Raw genomic sequence first — 18,404 nt, 5'->3', positions numbered from 1 at the left:
ACATATCTTTAAAACAAAGTTGTGCATCTACACAGAAACTGGTACAGGTGAATCTTGAGCAAATCAAGCACAAAAGATAATTTAAGACAGGGGTCTCAATGTCTTGCCCCGCGGACCATCTGTGGCCCAAGAACCTCCACGCTGTGGCACGTGGAAACTTTTAAAAAAGTTCTTTCATCCGGCCCTCATGGCTGCCGGCCGAAGGGGGGTGGGAGTGGAGAGGGCAGGAGAGATTCACATGCCCCTCCCCCCCAACGTTGCTCCATCCTGCTGCTCCGGGGACCCTCCCAGAGGTTGCGCTCAGCACCGTGTCATTCACCTCGGGCAGCTCCGCTCCCTGCAAGCAGTTCCCTATCCCTGCTGTTGCTGGCGGAGCCACGGAGAAGAGACCCATGCAGCCACGTTGCCGGCTGTCCGCTGCAGGCACCACCCCCTGCAGCTCCCACTGGCTGGGGGGAGAGGGACAGACATACCATCACTAGTCGCTGGCCAGAGTCAGCCATGGGGGCAGCATCATTAGTTGCCAGGCAGAGTCAGCCATAGAGGCAGCGTCACTAGTCACCGGGCAGAGTCAGCTGAGGTGGCATGAGGCCAAGGGAGGGAGGGAAAAGGGTAGTGGGACTGGGAGGTGGTGTGAACACCATCTTCAGTGACATTATTGGCCCACTGGGAGGATTTGAGGACTGGCACTGGCCCTAAGATAAATTGAGTTTGAGACCCCTAGTTTAAGAGAAATTTTTAGGATCATTTTTAGGTTTTTGCCAGAGGTTGGTGGCTGGAGTAGATGGAGCTTTTTGGGGGAGCTGCATACAATTTTTGAGTTGACTTTTGTCAGTTTTCTTTGTTGCGTGGGTTTTTTGCCATTATTCTGCATAACTGAAATGTATCATTCAGTGGAGACTGATAGATAAAATATTCCCTAGAGAAGCTCACAAAGAATTGCCCTCTATCAAAATGGCTAATGTCTGCCATTGAGAACAATGGGAATGAGGCCAACGAACTGCCATCAGTCAAGACGCTTACTATTTCCTTACAGCCTGTATGGGAGGAAGTTTAGTCTGCCTTTAACATAGATGGCCACCAGTGCCATTGATCACAATGGCAGTGAAGCCAAGCTGCCCTCAGGGAAGATGGGATTCGGGCTATGCTATCAGGGGACAGAAAGGGGGACTATACTGGGCAGATGAATACAGGCAAGGAAAATCAGGGTTGTGCATGCAGGGAAATGTTGGGTGGTGGGATGCAGGTAGGAGACAGAGGGGAGGGGGAATAAGAGACTATGCAGCAGGATGTAGGGAGAACATGGGTGCAGCAGAAGACTGGATGGGACAGGAAGTGAGAAATGAGAGGATGGGGAGAGAGGATTAGGAGTGAGGATAGTGATTGGGGAAAGGGATGGATATTGATAGAACAGCACTTCCCATACTGCAGGGGCTAGGAGAGGGTAAGTGGAGTCCTCTTCAATCAGCCAACAAAGAGGCTCACATTTTTTCATTCCAAGTTTAAATTCTTATCCCAAAACAATGACACACACATTTGGAATAGGCAGCTTCCTCTGGAAGGCTCAAGCCAAAAAAAAGAAAAAGAAAAAGAAAAATGTGATGGTTTTGCCCCTTCCTCCTTATTAGCAGGGCCGGCTCCAAGCACCAGCTGAGCAAGCTGGTGCTTGGGGCGGCAGATTGTTCGAGGCGGCATTCTGCCCAATCCTAGGGCGGCACGGCCGCTTTTTTTTTTTTGTTCCGCTCCGGCCGCCCTGTAGGGGGCGGCGGCGCGGAGAACCAGAGCGCCCTGCAGGGCAGTCCTCTTCCTTCCCTCCCCGCTGACCGGAGAGGAGCCCTCGCGGCAGGCGGCGGCGCAGCGGGAGGGGCTGCGTGGCAGCGCCCCCGCTGTAGCCCTGGCCGCCCCCTTCTCTCTCTCTCTCTCTCTCTCCCGCCCGCTCCCTTCCCCTCCCCCCCAGCACCCGCGCTCCGGCCGCGCCAAGGGTTTTTTTTTTTTTTTTTTTTGGCTTGGGGCGGCCAAAAAGCCAGAGCCGGCCCTGCTTCTTAGCCCATATTTCTTTTTGCATCACTCGCCTATCCTCTATATTAATCCACCCTGGGTTAATTTCTCATCAGTCTTCGAACAAAGGGAAGATAAGGAGCTTAGTTTTTGCCACGTTACACTTAAGTGATTAAGATGTTGGACTGGATGCAGGGAAACAAATGGCTTGGTTTTGTGAGTCATCAGAATAGACAAAGTACTTGAAGCCATGTAATAGTGGATGAGACTGCCCTAAAAGAAGGTGTGAAGTGAGGAAAAGAGGAAAAGAGATGGCTAGGGTAGAGTTTTGCTAAAAAGGAGAAGAGGCAGATCCACTGAAAGTGATGGAAACATCACATGGGTAGGCGGATTAGGTAACTCTGAGAATGCACCTGCTTATTTGAAGTATATTATACTTGTATACCTGTGTTTGTAACCTGCACTGGTTACCATTTTGCTTCTGAGTGCAATTCAAAGTGCTGAGTTTTGACCTACAAAGTCCTATTGGTTTGTGTCTTGCTGATCTTAAGAACTCCCTCTTTCCCCATGCACGAGCCCAACAGTCATATCACCTGGGACGACATCATCATCAAGTCTCTAGATTTTAATGCGCTGGAGTGAAGGGCTTGGAAAAAGGGTCGAGTCAGCTCTGGAATCCACTTGTCAATATGACAAAGCCTGAATTTATCAGAAAGCTCACGCTTTCATTCAGCTTTTTGCCAGGGGTTGGTGGCTGGAGTAGGTGGAGTTTTTTTGATAGAGGTGCATGTAATTTTTGAGTTGATTTTTGTCAATTTTCTTTGTTACTTGTGACTTTCCACTGATTGCGGGTGGACCCAGAGATTACAATGGTTGTATCTTTAATTAAATTTAAAAAGTAGAGAAAACTTGGCCTTCAGAGGTGGCCATGAGCTCAAGTTTCTAGCTTATATTGTATGACTCACTGGTAGCCTGGGAGAAAAAGGATAGGAGGAGAAGAGGGAAATAAAAATAAATAAAAAGAGATGGTTGAGAATTAAGAAGTGGAGAAGGGGTCAGCACCTTTGAAGGAAGGAAAGAAAATGTAAGGCCCCTACTATTTCTTTGTGGAATTTTATCTAATTGCTTTGAAAGAAGTTTTTGGTGATGTAATTCTTCATACAACATACATAGTGGTGACTCAAACACCCTCCACCTCCCATGTACGTGATCAATATGCACTGACCATAAACTGGAGTCTTCCCTGGCAGAATGACTACCACAAGCTGTAGCCCAGCATAGGTGTTCTTTAGATGTCTGAACATAGGTTCCACACTATCTGCACCCTGGGCATATTTACAGAAACATGGCTGCCCCTGGATTGGCATTCCTGCATCTCTTGATATCTTCCTCAGTTGTTCTGTGAAGGACCTAAAGAATGCAGATACATTATTACTATGAAGACAGAATGAAACATTCTGTTCTCAGTTATACTGGTACAATGCTGTTGACTTTGATGAGGTTGCATTGGCATAAGAACAGAATCTGACCCAGTATGTGTACATTTTTTCAAATGAACCAAATATCATTTAGCTGTTAATGGAGGGACAAAGGGGAGAAGGAACAGGGAGAGAAACTCTTTCAATGCTCCCCAATGTTGGAAGCTTCAATATGCACTAGCACTCTAATTCACTACAATAACACAGCGGATATCAGGGTAGATGTATATAAATCACACCATAATGGCAGAAATTATTTCTTTTTAATTTCTTTGTGACAACAGTGTCTGGAGGGCATTTCCTATTGGACTGAGCTAAATTAATTAATTCTACACAGGTAAACAAAGTCAATTTCAGTGTTGGTTTACTTATAGAATCCCAATTTTTAATTTTCTGACCTAAATCCAAGAGTGCTGGTGCAGTGGTCTAAGCACAGGTCTGAAAGCCTGGATCTAATCCTAGCTCTGAAACTGACTCCCTACTTTTGGCTTCTAGCAAGTTACAACCTCTCTGCTTCAATTTCCCCATCTGTAAAGTGGAATTAAGATACCCTTTGACTCCACAGTGGCTTTGTGTGGACTTCACTTATCATATGTAGTAGAATAGATAAATGCCAACTTATTTTTATTAATACTATCATCCTCCAAAAAGTGAGTCTCCAGAACTAATGCTAAATTCCAACTAAATCTGGTTGACAAGTTTCCCTTTAAGATAAGGGAAACTCTTTGATGAAACTTGTCAACCAGATTTAGTTGAAATTAGTCAAATTCAAGATCCTGAAGACTCCAGCCTACCGCTTGTTACACCCAAAAACTAGCTACACTTCTACCAGCCAGCCTCCCTCCTCAACAGAAACAGTAGCACTGAGGGAATGCTATCCCCTCTCCCCGCACTGCCAACATCTGAATTTCAGAGAAGACCGACCGAGGAAATCTGGGAGCAAAGAACCCCTTCCTTCTGCCCCCCCAGCCCTGTGCAGGGGGTTGGGGAGTCTTAAATTTTTTTTTTTATGATCACCTCTGATAACAGCTGCTCCCCAGCTCAGAGGAGGGCCCCAAACAAAAGGAGAAGTCTTCCTGACTCAAAAGTTAAAAACAGCAGCAGCTCTGCTGATAACCACCTTCTTACAGGACCTGCCAAAGAGCATTCCAGCAAGCTCCTCCAACAGAGCAGCACATGAGAGGGCTACACCTGCCCATCAGCTAAGAAAGTGTGTATAGTCCGTTTCAGAGTTCTGTCAAAAATACAAAGTAAGCAAAACCAAAGAGACATTTTTTTTTTAAAATAATTTTTTGGGCTAGTAATCTGAGGTGTTATTTGTAACAGTTTTTCTTCCTTGTTGCTGTGCAAGACACATATATACAAAAAGGGAAACGGACTATATACAACGCACTCAAATGCACAAACTAACTAATGTTTTTCATTTGGTAACTTAAAATAGTAACATTAAAGGTTAATGCTCAAGTCTGTCATCTACTGTACAGCTTCCAGTGACGCAGAATGAATCAAGGCTGACCTCACAGAGAAGGATCTTCAGAGGGCTGCAGTTCACTGTATGTTTCATTGTTTGTATGGCTTCTTCACATTCAGATACGGGCTGTCCTCCATTTTCCAAATGTGGAGGAGATAACTGCCACACCCATATGAGCTTCTGGTACAGTTCACTGTGATCCATCTTACATGGAATAGTGAAACCAGGTGGTTGGTCTGTAGGATCCATGTTCAGGTTTTGATTCTTGACCCTTATGTTTACCCACAGCCTTCGCCGCTTGTCTTTTGAGGACAGTCCTGAGGTTTTGATAGCTTCGGCAGCTAACCAGAAGGGGTTCCTGGACTTAAGGCGGCGTCTTGGAGTGCATTGGAGATCTTTGTAGATGGGCAAGTCTGGATTCGTTATTGTGTGGTCACAGTCACCTATTATTGCAGCTTCTCTTTGGGGGGATAGTGGTAAGATAGGCATGAGGGCAGAGAGCCAGACTGTTGCTGTTGACGTCAGCACTCCTGTGACAATTCTCACAGTGTTCAATTGCACACTGACAAGTTTCATATGTACACTACCATGCTGACATGCAGTATTCAGCTGCTGAGAAGACAAGGGGAAAAGTGGCTGTCTACAAGGTGCGAGTATTTGTTCCCCAACTGGTCCCCAATAGTTTGTGGATTATATTGTTCCTAGTCTTTATTTTGGCAGCAGTCTCCGTCAGGTGTAGTAGCCTCACATACCACCGATCCAGAACCACTCTGACATATTTTGGGAAATCCTCGTGCCTGAGTTTGTTTTGCAAGATGTGACACTCAAGCTCTTCTTTGCAGTGAACTTTTCAGTAAACTAACTGGAAAAAAAAATTCCCCTAATCTTTCAACTACAGTAATTTTGGGTGTTGTAACAATAGTGGGTAGAAAGCTTTATGAATAAATTTGATTTTTAAGTTGACAATGTCCCTTTAAATAGGTCCAATGCAGATATAGACTTTTCAGGTTAAAACAGGTTAGAGAGATAGAATATAGAAACACATGTACATTCGACGTTTCAATGATGAAAAGTGTTCAGCAGTAGACATTTTTCTTTGCTTCAAGTGCCTTCTTTCTCATCTCCATTTCTTGGAAACCCCTATCGATGGCAGGCACCTTGCCATATCCAGTGCGGTGCCCATTGCTTTGGATATTGAGGATTTTATGATACTAGCACACAGAAAAACAAACGAGACACATACTGGCTTGTACACCACTCAAAACACAGAATTCAATGTTTGTGACAGGGAAAACACAATCAATAGTTTACAGCTTCTAAAGCAGAGACATAACAAAGGGAAAAGATTATTATTTTTTTTAAATACAGCATTTAGAATATTACTGGGAAAAAAAGCACAATGTACAATAGTGCCACACATTCCACTTCTTTCAAAACCAGGAAGTAACCAAAAATCTTTCTAGGAAAGAAAACCATACTTACTTAAGATGAACTTCAGTGCACTGTCGCTGGGGAGCGAAGCAGGCAATTGCCCAGACCTTAATTTCAATTCCAGTGTGAAACTGTTTATTCCTCATATCCCAAACCCCTTGAACTGGTGTAGCAATTGCTTTATTCTAGAAAGAGAAGGAAGTGGTAAATGGGTAATACTTCCAAAAAAATCCCCAAGCCCCTGCTTCACTAAGTACTAGTCTATTCTATAGTCTCAAGTTTGTGTCAGTAGATTAAATACATAAATATTAATTCAGTTGTTACGCAGATCACTATCCTTCCTATCATTACAGCAACATATGTTCAAGTACATGAATCTGAGAATTTGTGAAATTTAGGAAGAGACAATACAGTTTATTCAATTTTTGAATGCTTGTAGTGGGGCGGCTGCCCCACTCCCTGAGATTATGGGCTGCGGCAGGCCAGTGGGCCTGCGCAGACGCACAGCCAATGGGAGAAGGGCTTACTGGGAGCCAATCAGGGCCCAGGTTGGAGACAGCCAATCAGGGCCAGGCTCAGTCCTATAAGAAGGCTGCTCAGGGAGAGGAGTCAGTCTGTCCCAGGCCTTTGAGAGGGGAAGGTCAGTCTCCAAAGCAGGGAGACTAGCACCGCGGACAGCGCAGTGCTGGCCAGGCTCGGGGAACAAAGAGGAGCTCTAGACTGAGGCCTGCCAGGCTGCAGGCCCTGAAGGGAAGGGCCTAGCGGGTGCAAGGGGCCGTAGGGGAAGCGGCCCAGCCAGGGAAGCGGGCAGACGGAGGGGAGAGAAGGAGGACAGCGAGGCTACCGCCAGAGGGTCCCTGGGCCGGGACCCAGAGTAGAGGGCGGGCCTGGGTCTCCCTCTTGCAGTACACCCAGCCATTGGCCGTAGGGAGCGGCCATTACAGACCACGCCAGATCCCTGACAGGAGGGATTAGACTTTGGGGTGTGTGGTTGACTACGGTGGCTGGACATAGAGACGGCTGATTGACGCGCCCCCCTCCCCCCCCGGAAGGGGGTGTGGAAGGACTAAGGGGCACTGCCAGAGGGCAGTGGTCCTGAAGAGGACACCGCGAGTTGGTGAGCGACGTGGCCTCAGAAGCCAACCGAGGGCAAGACAACGGGCAGGATACCACCGAGAGGGGACGCTCCACTGGACTGAGCTAATTCCCGGAGTAACCAGTAGGAGGCGCCACGGGGGTGAGTCCCGACCTTGTTACAATGCTTTTAAAAAATATATAAATCCCTATATTTGTTACAATAAAAATCAGCAGAATATATATGGGTAGTAAATGGAGAGTCATGAATGGCATTAATTAATACATACATACATAAAAGTTTGCAGTTCTATAGCTACTTTCCAGAAGTTCAATATAGTTTGCAGGAATTAATTTAGCCTCACAACAGTCCAGTAAGATAGGTAAGCATCATTACCCATATTTTATAGATCAGTAAATTAAGGCACATAAAGGTCCAGGGATTCACACATGGTCACAGAGAAAATATGTGGAAGATCCGAGAACAGGATCCTGGTTTCTGAACTCTCAGTCATATAGAAAAGTCTTTTCGTCCCTATCTAGTAGACGCTACTGTGAGGAATTCGCTACAAGATCACTAGTTATATAGGCAACAGAAGATGAAGACAGAACTCAATCTCAGGATGGGAATTATCTTAATTGGTATGGATATCTAGAAGTGTGAAGCTTTCCCTCATACCTTTGACTGAAAATGCATTCTTCATGATGTTTTGTTTTAATTTAAAATTGTACTGCAAGGTTTCATGAAAATCCATGATAAATTGGAAGATCAAGATATGTCCTCAAATTATGACCCTCACTGAAATTGTAGGGCAAACACTTCAATAACAAGGGTAGACGTAGAGGCAGTAGCAGGAATAGTGTGAGCAAAGGAGCAACCTATACATCCACTCCAGACCCCCTCAAAGCCCCAAACTCTAGCTTTTACTTTGTTTTATTTAGGTTCTTATACTGCACACACCAGCATGGTATCCGAGTACCTTCATTACCCCTTGTGACATCACAGACCACCCTCTAGATCAGCCTTTCCCAAATTGTGGGTCCTGCCCACCAGTGGGTTGAGGGAAGGATCTAGCTTGGTCACCTGTCACTGCCCCCCATATCACCCCTTGCCTTAAACATACCCTCAAAGAATTCCGCCATCAGGGCTGTCCGGCATTTAGGGGATGGGGGAGGAGTTAGGCAAAAGGGGAAGTTTGCCCAGGATGCCCAAACCAAGTGATGTTGCAACATGGTGCACCTCACTCAAATTTTGTTGTGACGGAGGGGTTGCTGGGCCAAATCCAAGTGGTGCTGTGATCCAGTGTGCCAGGTTGCAATACCTGGAATGGGGGGACAGGAGCAGCTGCTGCTGGTGAGTGTGGGATGGGCTCGCTCTCCAACCCCTTTCTCCCCACCACGGGCCCCTCCAGCTAGCTGGGGCTGAAGTAGTAGGGGGCAGGGCTGGAAGAACGAGATCAAGGGCCATAGATTACTGATTGGTGCCTTTTTGGTGCTAGTACAATATAATAAATTTCAGAGCTGTTGAACATTCACAACTCCAGATAGTTTTCCTCAAGTCAAATAGAGCTTTGGGTGTTTAGCATATCTGAAAATGAGACCTTAGGTGTCCTAAATTAGGTACCCAAGAACAGAAGAACCCAAAATTAGAGGCCACTTCTAAAAAAGTTGGGCCTTAACTTTCCAGCCTCAGTTTCCACATCTGTACCATGGGGATATTTCCACATCTACCTCACAGGAGTGTTATAAAGGATTAAATTAGTTCATGTATGTAAAGTGACTTGACAATGACAAAAGTTATATAAGTGCTAAGTATTATGGGGGCTCCCAATGGAGTTACACCAGGGCTGAATTGAAGCAATCATATTAAAGAAGTTGTCAACTACTACAAAGCAATCATCCCAGATACTGCAGCATCTTGGTTTACATACTCTGCCTCCATACAGGATTGAGGGAGGTTGTAGGACTCTCCCAGTCACATCAGTCATTTCATCTTTGACCATTATTCCAAATTCACGAACATAAGGATCAGTATTAAAACTTGCACTTCGCATCTAAAAAGAGAAAAGAAATTAATATTTCTAGTGGCAAAACAAAGTCCTTTTTACACAAGTGACCCAAATTTTCAAAAGTATTTTCTAATTTTAGTGCCCACCTTGGTCACCTGGGACCTGAATTTTGGTGATGCCAAGAATTCACAGCTCCCATTATAACTCCACTTGTAGGTATGGTGCTCAGTACTACTAAAAATTTGGTCCTGGGTATCTGAAACAGGGCACCTAAACTTAGATGACTCTTGAAAATTGAGGATGTTATAAATATTTTTAAGTGTCTTATTAACTGACGACATGAGAAAGTATTTTATAGTTTATTACAAACTGTTTTTATTACCTGTAATAAGCACTAGATAGTAGTTCTCATTAACTTCAAGAGGAAAGCTTGAAGTTCCATGCTATACCTCTGTTCCCTCCACAGATAAACACAGCACTCACCAATTTGCTAATCTCTTCTTGACGGTCAGGTGCTGATCTGGCAGTTGCCCGTATCATAGTGGAAGTTTGATTGTCAGTCAGCTTCTTTATACACCTCTGTCCTGCCACTATGTTGCACACCTAAGGTAACCCCATACAAATTAAGTTAAAAATTCAGAAAATATCTGTTATACTTTTCTATATTTATTCATGCAATGATTCCCTAAGCAGAAAGATAGCTGTAAGAGAAAACCTAAACACTTTTAGCTTGTGGGTTTTTTCTTTTTCTTTCCAAGAATACAGTATTTTGATGAATTTACTTGCCTCAAGAGGAAGGTATGTATGTTTCTGTTCCTGTCCAACTTGTAAACATGGAAGATGAGGATAGCGTAGAACCAACTTGTGCCTGTCCTTAAAATATTGAGCTACAGTGCATTCAACTGTTTGTCCACTCTCCTGCTGAAGTGGGAATCTATAGGAAACCAAATGTGAAAACCAACCATTTTACCAACAATACTTTCCTAAACTTACTCCTAATGTATTTTAGCACAATGAAAGACTCCATGAAAGCATGTGTGTATCGTGCGAGAGAGAGAGCGAGAGAAAGAAAGAACAATACTTTATTCTCTGTAATGGAGTGGAGTGAGCCTTCCTACATTTTCACTTTTCAGGAGAGAGGTCTACAGAGAGTTAAACACCTATAGCAGAGGTTCTCAACCTTCATTGCACTGCGACCCCCTTCTGACAACAAAAATTACTACACGACCCCAGGAGGGGGGACTGAAGCCTGAGCCCGCTCAAGTCCCACTGCCCCGGGTTTGGGGGGACCAAGGCCAAAGCAAGAGCCCCACCACCACGGGTGGGGAAGGGGTCAAAGCCAAAGTCCAAGGGCTTCAGTCCCAGCCAGGGGGCCTGTAACTTGAGTCGCCCTGATCCCCATCAAGTCTAAGCCAGCCCCAGCGACCCTATTAAAATGGGGTCGGGACCCACTTTGGGGTCCCGACCCACAGTTTGAGAACCGCTGACCTATAATAAAAAGCAGCGTACCTTAGGGAGCGGTCTACACCTACAATCTTCATCCCCCCTTTCTTGGAACAAAAACAGAGTGCATTGCTTTTATTGCCTGGATCCCTTAAGATCTAATGCAAACATCCAGAAAATGGCCATCTGAATGCCCTGACTGACAATCACTGTAATGGTGTATATCTCCATTCCCATGCCATGGGAAATAACGGATCTACAATAAGATGTAGTACTGGAGGCGTTAATGACAAGTCAGTCAGAATAAACAGCTCTTCATAAACCTATATACTGTTAAACAAGATACGTAGAAGACAACAGTGGTATAAGTCTCTCACATCTGTGAAACGTTTCACATGTAACCTGCCCAACACCAAGAAATTGAACTACATCTCCTAAGAACAGTTTAAGTGTGGGTCTGTCAGAAGTAAAATACTATAGGCATTTTAGTGTTGAGATATAAACGTACCAAATGCAACTTAATTCTACTTCACTAATTTAAGATATTAATATAAATTAGTGGAATCCTGACAAAGCTTTAAGACCATGTTGCTTAAAAAAAAAAAAAAAAAAGTGTGTATGTGTATGTATATATATATATATATATATATATATATATATATATATATATATATATATATATATATATATATATATATATATATATATATATATATATATATATATATATATATATATATATAGTGACAAAGTTCCTCCTCTATCTTGGTGGGTCCTGCGCTTATTGGCGGATTTTCTTGCCTCAGAGATTCACCATGTGGGTTGGGGAACAGCCCAGAGACCTTCCCCTCTGGAAGAACCCACAGTCCAGGTCAATTGGGAGGTTTGGGGGGAACCCGGGCCCGCCCTCTACTCCGGGTTCCAGCCCAGGGCCCTGTGGACTGCAGCTGTCTATAGTGCCTCCTGTAACAGCTGCATGACAGCTACAACTCCCTGGGCTACTTCCCCATGGCCTCCTCCAAACACCTTCCTTATTCTCACCACAGGACCTTCCTCCTGGTGTCTGATAACGCTTGTGCTCCTCAGTCCTCCAGCAGCACACCCTCTCACTCTCAGCTCCTTGCGCCTCTCGCTCCCAGCTCCTCACACTCGCACCACAAACTGAAGTGAGCTCCTTTTAAAACCCAGGCGCCCTGATTAGCCTGCCTTAATTGATTCTAGCAGCTTCTTCTTAATTGGCTCCAGGTGTCCTAATTAGCCTGCCTGCCATAACTGGTTTTAGCAGGTTCCTGATTACTCTAGTGAACCCCCTTCTCTGGTCACTCAGGAAACAGAAAACTACTCATCCAGTGACCAGTATATTTACCCTCTACCAGACTCCTGTACCCCACTGGTCTGGGTCTGTCACAATATATATTACTTTATCACGCTTTATTACCACTGAAAAAATAGGAAGAAACTCAACCACAGAACCGTTAACTACCAGTAGCTGTTGATATTGTTCAGGTGTCTTATAGTAAAAAAATATACTGATTGCAGCCTTATTCTTTGCATTTCTTTTAATACCACATAGCTGCAACATATATGCATATTTTGAAGTTACTCACAAGACTTTTAAATAAAGAATTCCAAAAATAAAAGAGGAGCAAATTGATAAATATCAGTGCCATGAGAAACACCAAAGTTTAGAAGAACAGCTTGCAAAATTTTTGGCTGTTACAGACAATGGAGTGTAATTCTCACTTTTACGTATGTAAATCATCTAATTATACCAGTGTAAATGAAAAGAGAATCGGACCCATATGTTGCAAAGGTAACGTTCAGCCTACATTAAAGAGTATCACTTTCTTACTAGCCAATTATTAAAAAGGTCAATGTCATCAATGGGTTTTCTATTCCTGCACAAGTTGGGAAATCCAAAACGGGGGAAAGAAAAAATTCAGGTGTGAACAGCCGGTGGGACCAGATTAAAGAGGGTAACTGAGATACCACAAAAGTTAATCTTATTAATAAAAATATAATTAAAAAATAGAAAAGGGAGAGATTAGTTTGATGTCTATTTTTAGTATAGTTTATTCTTCAGTGCTTGAGACATGTGACAACTGAAAGTATCGTTATACTGTGACAGCTTCCTATGCTGGTATACGTCAGTAAGGCAGGTTGATAGCTTTCCATGAGAAGAACTGGACTGGATATCCACAAATTTAAAATACTACATGAGCAAAAGAAAAAACAAACATATTTTACGTTTGGTGACTTGCTGGCCGTCTGGTGACATTGCACACTCGGTATTTTCTCTTCATTTGCCCACAGTGTGTTATCTCCACCTTTAGACCTAACAATATGAAAACAGGTATTACTACTTCACTTCTTCAAAACCATTTTCAATCATTTAAATCTTTGATTACTTTTGTTCTGCTATTACAGTCTTGTTATAAAATGTATAAGTAATTAGGAATTCTTTATTTTTTGGACTATTCAAGTACTGTACTATGCATGCTCAATAAACACAAGTTAAAATCCTTCTCAAAACTTAAATTAAAAAAAAAGGTGGGTAATGCAGCCAGTTGTCCTTTTAAATTTCCTCTCTTTACAGGTTTCCCCCACTTACAGACACTAGCATTTGCTAGTAGAGATTGGGGGTGTGTCTTGGTTAACAAAATGTACAAAACCAGTTGCTATAAATGGGTTGACTGTTGCGCTGCAAGTCTAGAATTAGCATCCATTCATTTTCTCTAATTTCTCACACATAGAAATAAAATTACTGTAAAGGAGCAAAATATATTTTCAGTTCAACTGTTAATGAAACACCATGAAGACCAGATTCTCTAAGGAAAGGAGCTGTAAAATGTCAGCTACCTCAAGGATTTTAATGGCTTGTCAGTGTTCATGGAGATGTTGGAAAAGTGTTAGTTCTCATAGGGAAATTATTTAATATGTGCCTCAATCTATATTACATATAATTTCACTCAAGTAATCAACATTTTTCCACATATATCTCAATTTATTAACTAGGGTTACAAGATAGCAACTGTGAAAAACCGGGACAGGAGGTGGGAGGTAATAGGTGCTTATATAAGAAAGTCCCCCAAAAGGGGACTGGCCCTTTAAAAATGGGACGTCTGGTCACCCTATTATTAACCCACTTAACCAGTTACTAAACAGGATCATTCAAACTTGCAGCACTAAAATACTTAGTGACTACTAAATAACACTGGTTAAAGATTCATAAAAGTTCTGCTTGGTAAGAATCCTGAAGGTTATCCAAAACCAAAAAACCAGAACAAACCTGTGTTTGTCTAGAATTAAAGAAGAAGCATTACAAATCCAGGAAATTTAGAGGTAAGAAATGTAAAAGCCCAAACATTTGAATGCAATAAGGGGAGTGTTTTTTAAATAGCAACCTTGCACTAGACCCAGGGTATGCACTCACAATGGTTGACCTGTGCTTTGGCATGCCTTCCAGTGGAAAGCTTGGCTTCCAGCACATCCTCCACACCGGTGGAGAGGCTTTCGCAGATTAGAAGGCAGAAAAAGAGAACACATGATGACCTGTTCAATGAAATAATGAATGCCTCTGGGATAGGTAAGAGCCTGGAGGATTTCATTGTCTGAAAAACTGGACATGGAGAGCAGGAGAGCGTGCCACACAGGATGAGACATGGCAGATTATGACGGACCAGACACGTTGAAGTATCTGGTTGAGCTTAAAAACAAAAAACAAAAAAAACCACACCTAACTTGAAGCTAGATTCCCTTTGCAGCCCCTGCAGAACTGCCTGCAAGCATCACCCTGTTCCCAATCCTCCTCCCCCAAACGCTCTAGGAGGCGGGGGATAGGAGGAGGAGTTCAGTATCCCTTCCACTCAACACTGGTTGTGAGTTCAATCCTTGAGGGGACCATTTAGGGATTTGGGGCAAAAATCTGTCTGAGGATTGGTCCTGCTTCCAACCCTGATATTCTATGATTCTATGAACACTGGAGAGGGTACTAAGAACAAAAGGCAGCCATTTGAAGACCTCTGATGGGCAAGCCTTCTGTGCTTTCACAGACAAGATGACCTAGTTTCTCCCAATTTTATCACACCGTTTGCCAGAGGTTAAATTATTTTCCTGTTCTTTATGTTTGTGTAATAAAAGTCAATGTTTTGATAATGAAATGCTCTTTATTCCAATCATGGGGGTTTGATGGGCAGGAGGATACAAGGAAACTGATGCAACGGAGGGGATGGTACGGGGAGGCACAATGCAGATAAGCGGTGCACATTAATGTAGCTCATTACTGAAGTCTCCCGGAGACACAGAGCTCCTTGGTGGGCTCTTCTTATTGCCCTGGTATCTGGCTGCTCAAAACTAACTGCCAACCTATCTACTTCCACCGAAGACACACAAAGGATTTGTCCAGACTAGTAAAAACAATGAGGTTCAGCTGGGATCAGCTAAAACAGGCTGTGTAACCCTTATCTCAACTAGACCATTTTTACTAGTTTAAACTAACCTAAAGGGTCGTTTATACCAGCCAAACCAGCTTGAAGGCAATGAGGCGCTGTTTACACGCAAACTTGCATCGCATTAAACTGGTTTAGTCCAATCAGTTTAGTTGAACTGGTGTAAACCCCTGTGTTGATACTCATTTCAATGTAGCTTTAATCTGTTCCTAATTAACTTTTGCTAAACTAAATAAGCCTGGTTTAAACCAAAAGAAGAGTGCCCATAAAGCCTTTTGCACTGGTTTAAGTAAATCAGTTTAAAACCACACATTTTAGCTAAATTCATGCAACTCGGTCTGTAGACAAGCTCTCATTGACTTCACTAAAATTATATTAAAAATAAATCTGGCCGCACACTCCTACCGCAGGAGGAAAAACAGGATGGTTGAGGACTGAAGTACAGACCTGACTGCTGCAATTCTTAAAGTCTTGTTACATATTTTAGGCTATGGCTACACTATAGCTTAAGTTGAAATAAGTTATGTTGCTCAGGGGTGTGAATTAGCTACATCCCCCCCGAGGGACATAACTTATGCTAATTTAAGCGTTGGTGTGGACGGTGCTGTCGGCTTCTCCTGCTGATATAGCTACCGCCGCTCGTAGGGGCTGGAGTCATTAAGCCGACGGGAGAACTCTCTCCTGTCGGTTTGGAGCAGCTACAGTAGAGAGCTTACAGTGGTGGGGCTGCAGTGATGCAGCGGCACTGCTGTAAATTCTCTAGTGTAGCCACAGCTTTAGGTCTTGTCTACATTACTGAGTTTTATTGACACAAGTTACGCAGACATATAGTCACTGCTGTAATTAACCCACTGTTGCATGTCCACACTAGCGGCTCTTGCATTGACACAGACAGCAGTGCCCTGTGAGTAGCTATCCCACTATGCAACTGGCCACAGGGTGCTTTGGGGAGGTTGCAATGGCTCATGGGGGCAGGTACAGTATCACATGATGGTTTCTCAATCCCATTGTTCCAACGGCATCCTACTAGATTGCCAGCCGCTTTTCAACTGCCCTGGTAACCTGTCACTCAGCCATCACTGTCAACATGTGTCAACATGGATCCTGCACTGCTGTTCAGTATTGTGCTGTGCGTTATGAACAGAAGGCTATAGAAGAGGAGCCCAATGGTAGGTGACTCTTCAGCTGGGGGATGCTTGAAGGAACATATTAACACTGAGCCACAGTAGTATGTGTTGCTGTAGTGTGCTGAGCCTGGCATTGTTTGTTTGCACCGTGCTATGAACCTTATAATGATTGGTGTGTGTGCCCGAAAAGTAACATTTTAAATCACTTCTTAAAGCAGCTCTCAGTAATATGACCAAACTGACACTGCTGAACACTAACACAAGAAAGCCACAGAACTATGTGTGTGTGGGGGGTGGAGGGGGGGAGTGTGTGACAGGGTGTGTGTGTGTGTGTGAGAGAGAGAGAGAGACAGAGACAGAGACAGAGTGTGTGTTGGGGGAGAGTGACTGTGTCAGCACGCTGTCTCTAAGTTAAGACAGCAGCCAGAAGCAACCAATCCTGAGGCAGACAGCTGGTGTCCCCCGCCCCCCACCACCCCAGCTCAGCGGAGATCGGTACAGCAGCAAGAGAAGGGGACACCCCAACATCAGCCTCCACCTCCCTCCCTGGCTCTGCACTGCACAGGAGGAGTCTCTTCCCTACCCTCTCCTAGCAGTATCCCACCTTGCCTACCTGCCGCAGTATTCCTTGTGCCAGGGAGAGCAGGATTCCATGTTAATGTTTTGATTCTGTGATTCCCTCCAAGTTCTCCCACAGCCTCCTCTCCCCACAGACCAAAGATCTACCCCCTCTCCTGTAGTCCAGGCAGGAGTGCTTTTGCTGCCAGGAGCCAGCATGCTCAGCTGGGCAGTAGCTCTCCACACTAAGGAATTTCAAAAAAACTTTCTGGGGCTTTGAAAGGGGAGAGGTGAATGCCTATGTAGCTGGATGCAGGGCAGTGGAGTTCAAAACAGTGAGCAGAGCAGTTACAGTGGGCACTGTGGGATACCTCCTGGAGACCAGTTACGGCAAAGTAACGAACGCAGTGTCTACACTGACACTTTGTTGATCTAACTGTGCCGCAAAAAGCTCTACTCCTCCCTCTGAGGTGGTTTTATTTGGTCAGCAAAGCAGGAGAGTTTAGTCAGCGGGAGGAGCATTGTAGTGTGTACACCTCCACTGTTTTGTTGACAAAAGCTGCCTTTTGCCAACAAAACTGTGTAGTGTAGACAAGGCCTGAGTTATAAGATGTTTCTGCTTAGAATAAGACACTTTTGTTATCCAATCTCTGTTCAAAAGCATATATATAGTATTCTATGTCACTGTCAATTTCTATCCGAAATAAATCTCCCCCTGGCATCCAAACTTACCTTGGCACTTGGAAGTTCACATCACAAAGAATTAAGAAGTTTTGCTCCAGTTATGTAATTCATACCTTTTATTTCTTTGGTAAACTTTACCCTTTGGGAATCTGTGAGAGGTTTCTGTTGCTCTTCAATACTCTTGAAATCCAAAACTTCACATACAAACTCAATTACTGGCTGTGCCTTATAAAATGCTGTTGCAGACACTGCAGACAAAGAGAAACACACCTGTGCAATTAATTACATTACTGGAGACTTTACAGCTCTGAAGAAGTTCTTGAGAAGTCCAACAAATGGGATTAACTTGAATCATTTCAAATGAACAGGACAACACAAATGGAGAAGTAGCACAGTACATACCATCAATATTAAGCATCATTTTCCAGAGTGAAGGTCTGACTGATTGATGGAACCCAAACCAAACTTCTCTGCCACCACCCAAAGGGTTTGAGCAGCCTTCAGATGCCGTAAAAAAAGACCGGCCAACAGGAGTATACCTGCAAACAAGAAAATAAACCCATTAACTACTGAATCAGATCTTATAATTAAAATAAAAATAGGAAAAAAACCTATAGTAATAAAGCTGCAACAAACACAAAAATCATTTACATTCCTTTCAATGCTTCAAGTTTATAAGTGTG

General features: G+C 43.7%; 1 protein-coding gene across 1 annotated transcript in view; it reads right to left on the bottom strand.

Moving 5' to 3' along the window:
- The window catches only part of AGO2 (argonaute RISC catalytic component 2), a 110,159-nt gene that overhangs the window by 19,829 nt on the left and 71,926 nt on the right, over positions 1-18,404 (bottom strand). Inside the window, exons 5-12 of the mRNA XM_065397615.1 lie at positions 18,124-18,260; positions 17,835-17,969; positions 13,152-13,239; positions 10,248-10,395; positions 9,945-10,064; positions 9,384-9,506; positions 6,430-6,563; positions 3,224-3,408 (exon numbers count right to left, since the gene is read on the bottom strand). Coding sequence (XP_065253687.1) covers positions 3,224-3,408; positions 6,430-6,563; positions 9,384-9,506; positions 9,945-10,064; positions 10,248-10,395; positions 13,152-13,239; positions 17,835-17,969; positions 18,124-18,260 — 1,070 coding nt within the window. The remainder of the gene's footprint in view (positions 1-3,223; positions 3,409-6,429; positions 6,564-9,383; positions 9,507-9,944; positions 10,065-10,247; positions 10,396-13,151; positions 13,240-17,834; positions 17,970-18,123; positions 18,261-18,404) is intronic.

This window comes from Emys orbicularis, chromosome 2 (genome assembly GCF_028017835.1).
Source record: "Emys orbicularis isolate rEmyOrb1 chromosome 2, rEmyOrb1.hap1, whole genome shotgun sequence".
Taxonomy (NCBI): domain Eukaryota; kingdom Metazoa; phylum Chordata; order Testudines; family Emydidae; genus Emys; species Emys orbicularis.
Note: the sequence above shows the minus strand (reverse complement) of the source record. Positions and strands in the feature narration are given on the sequence as shown.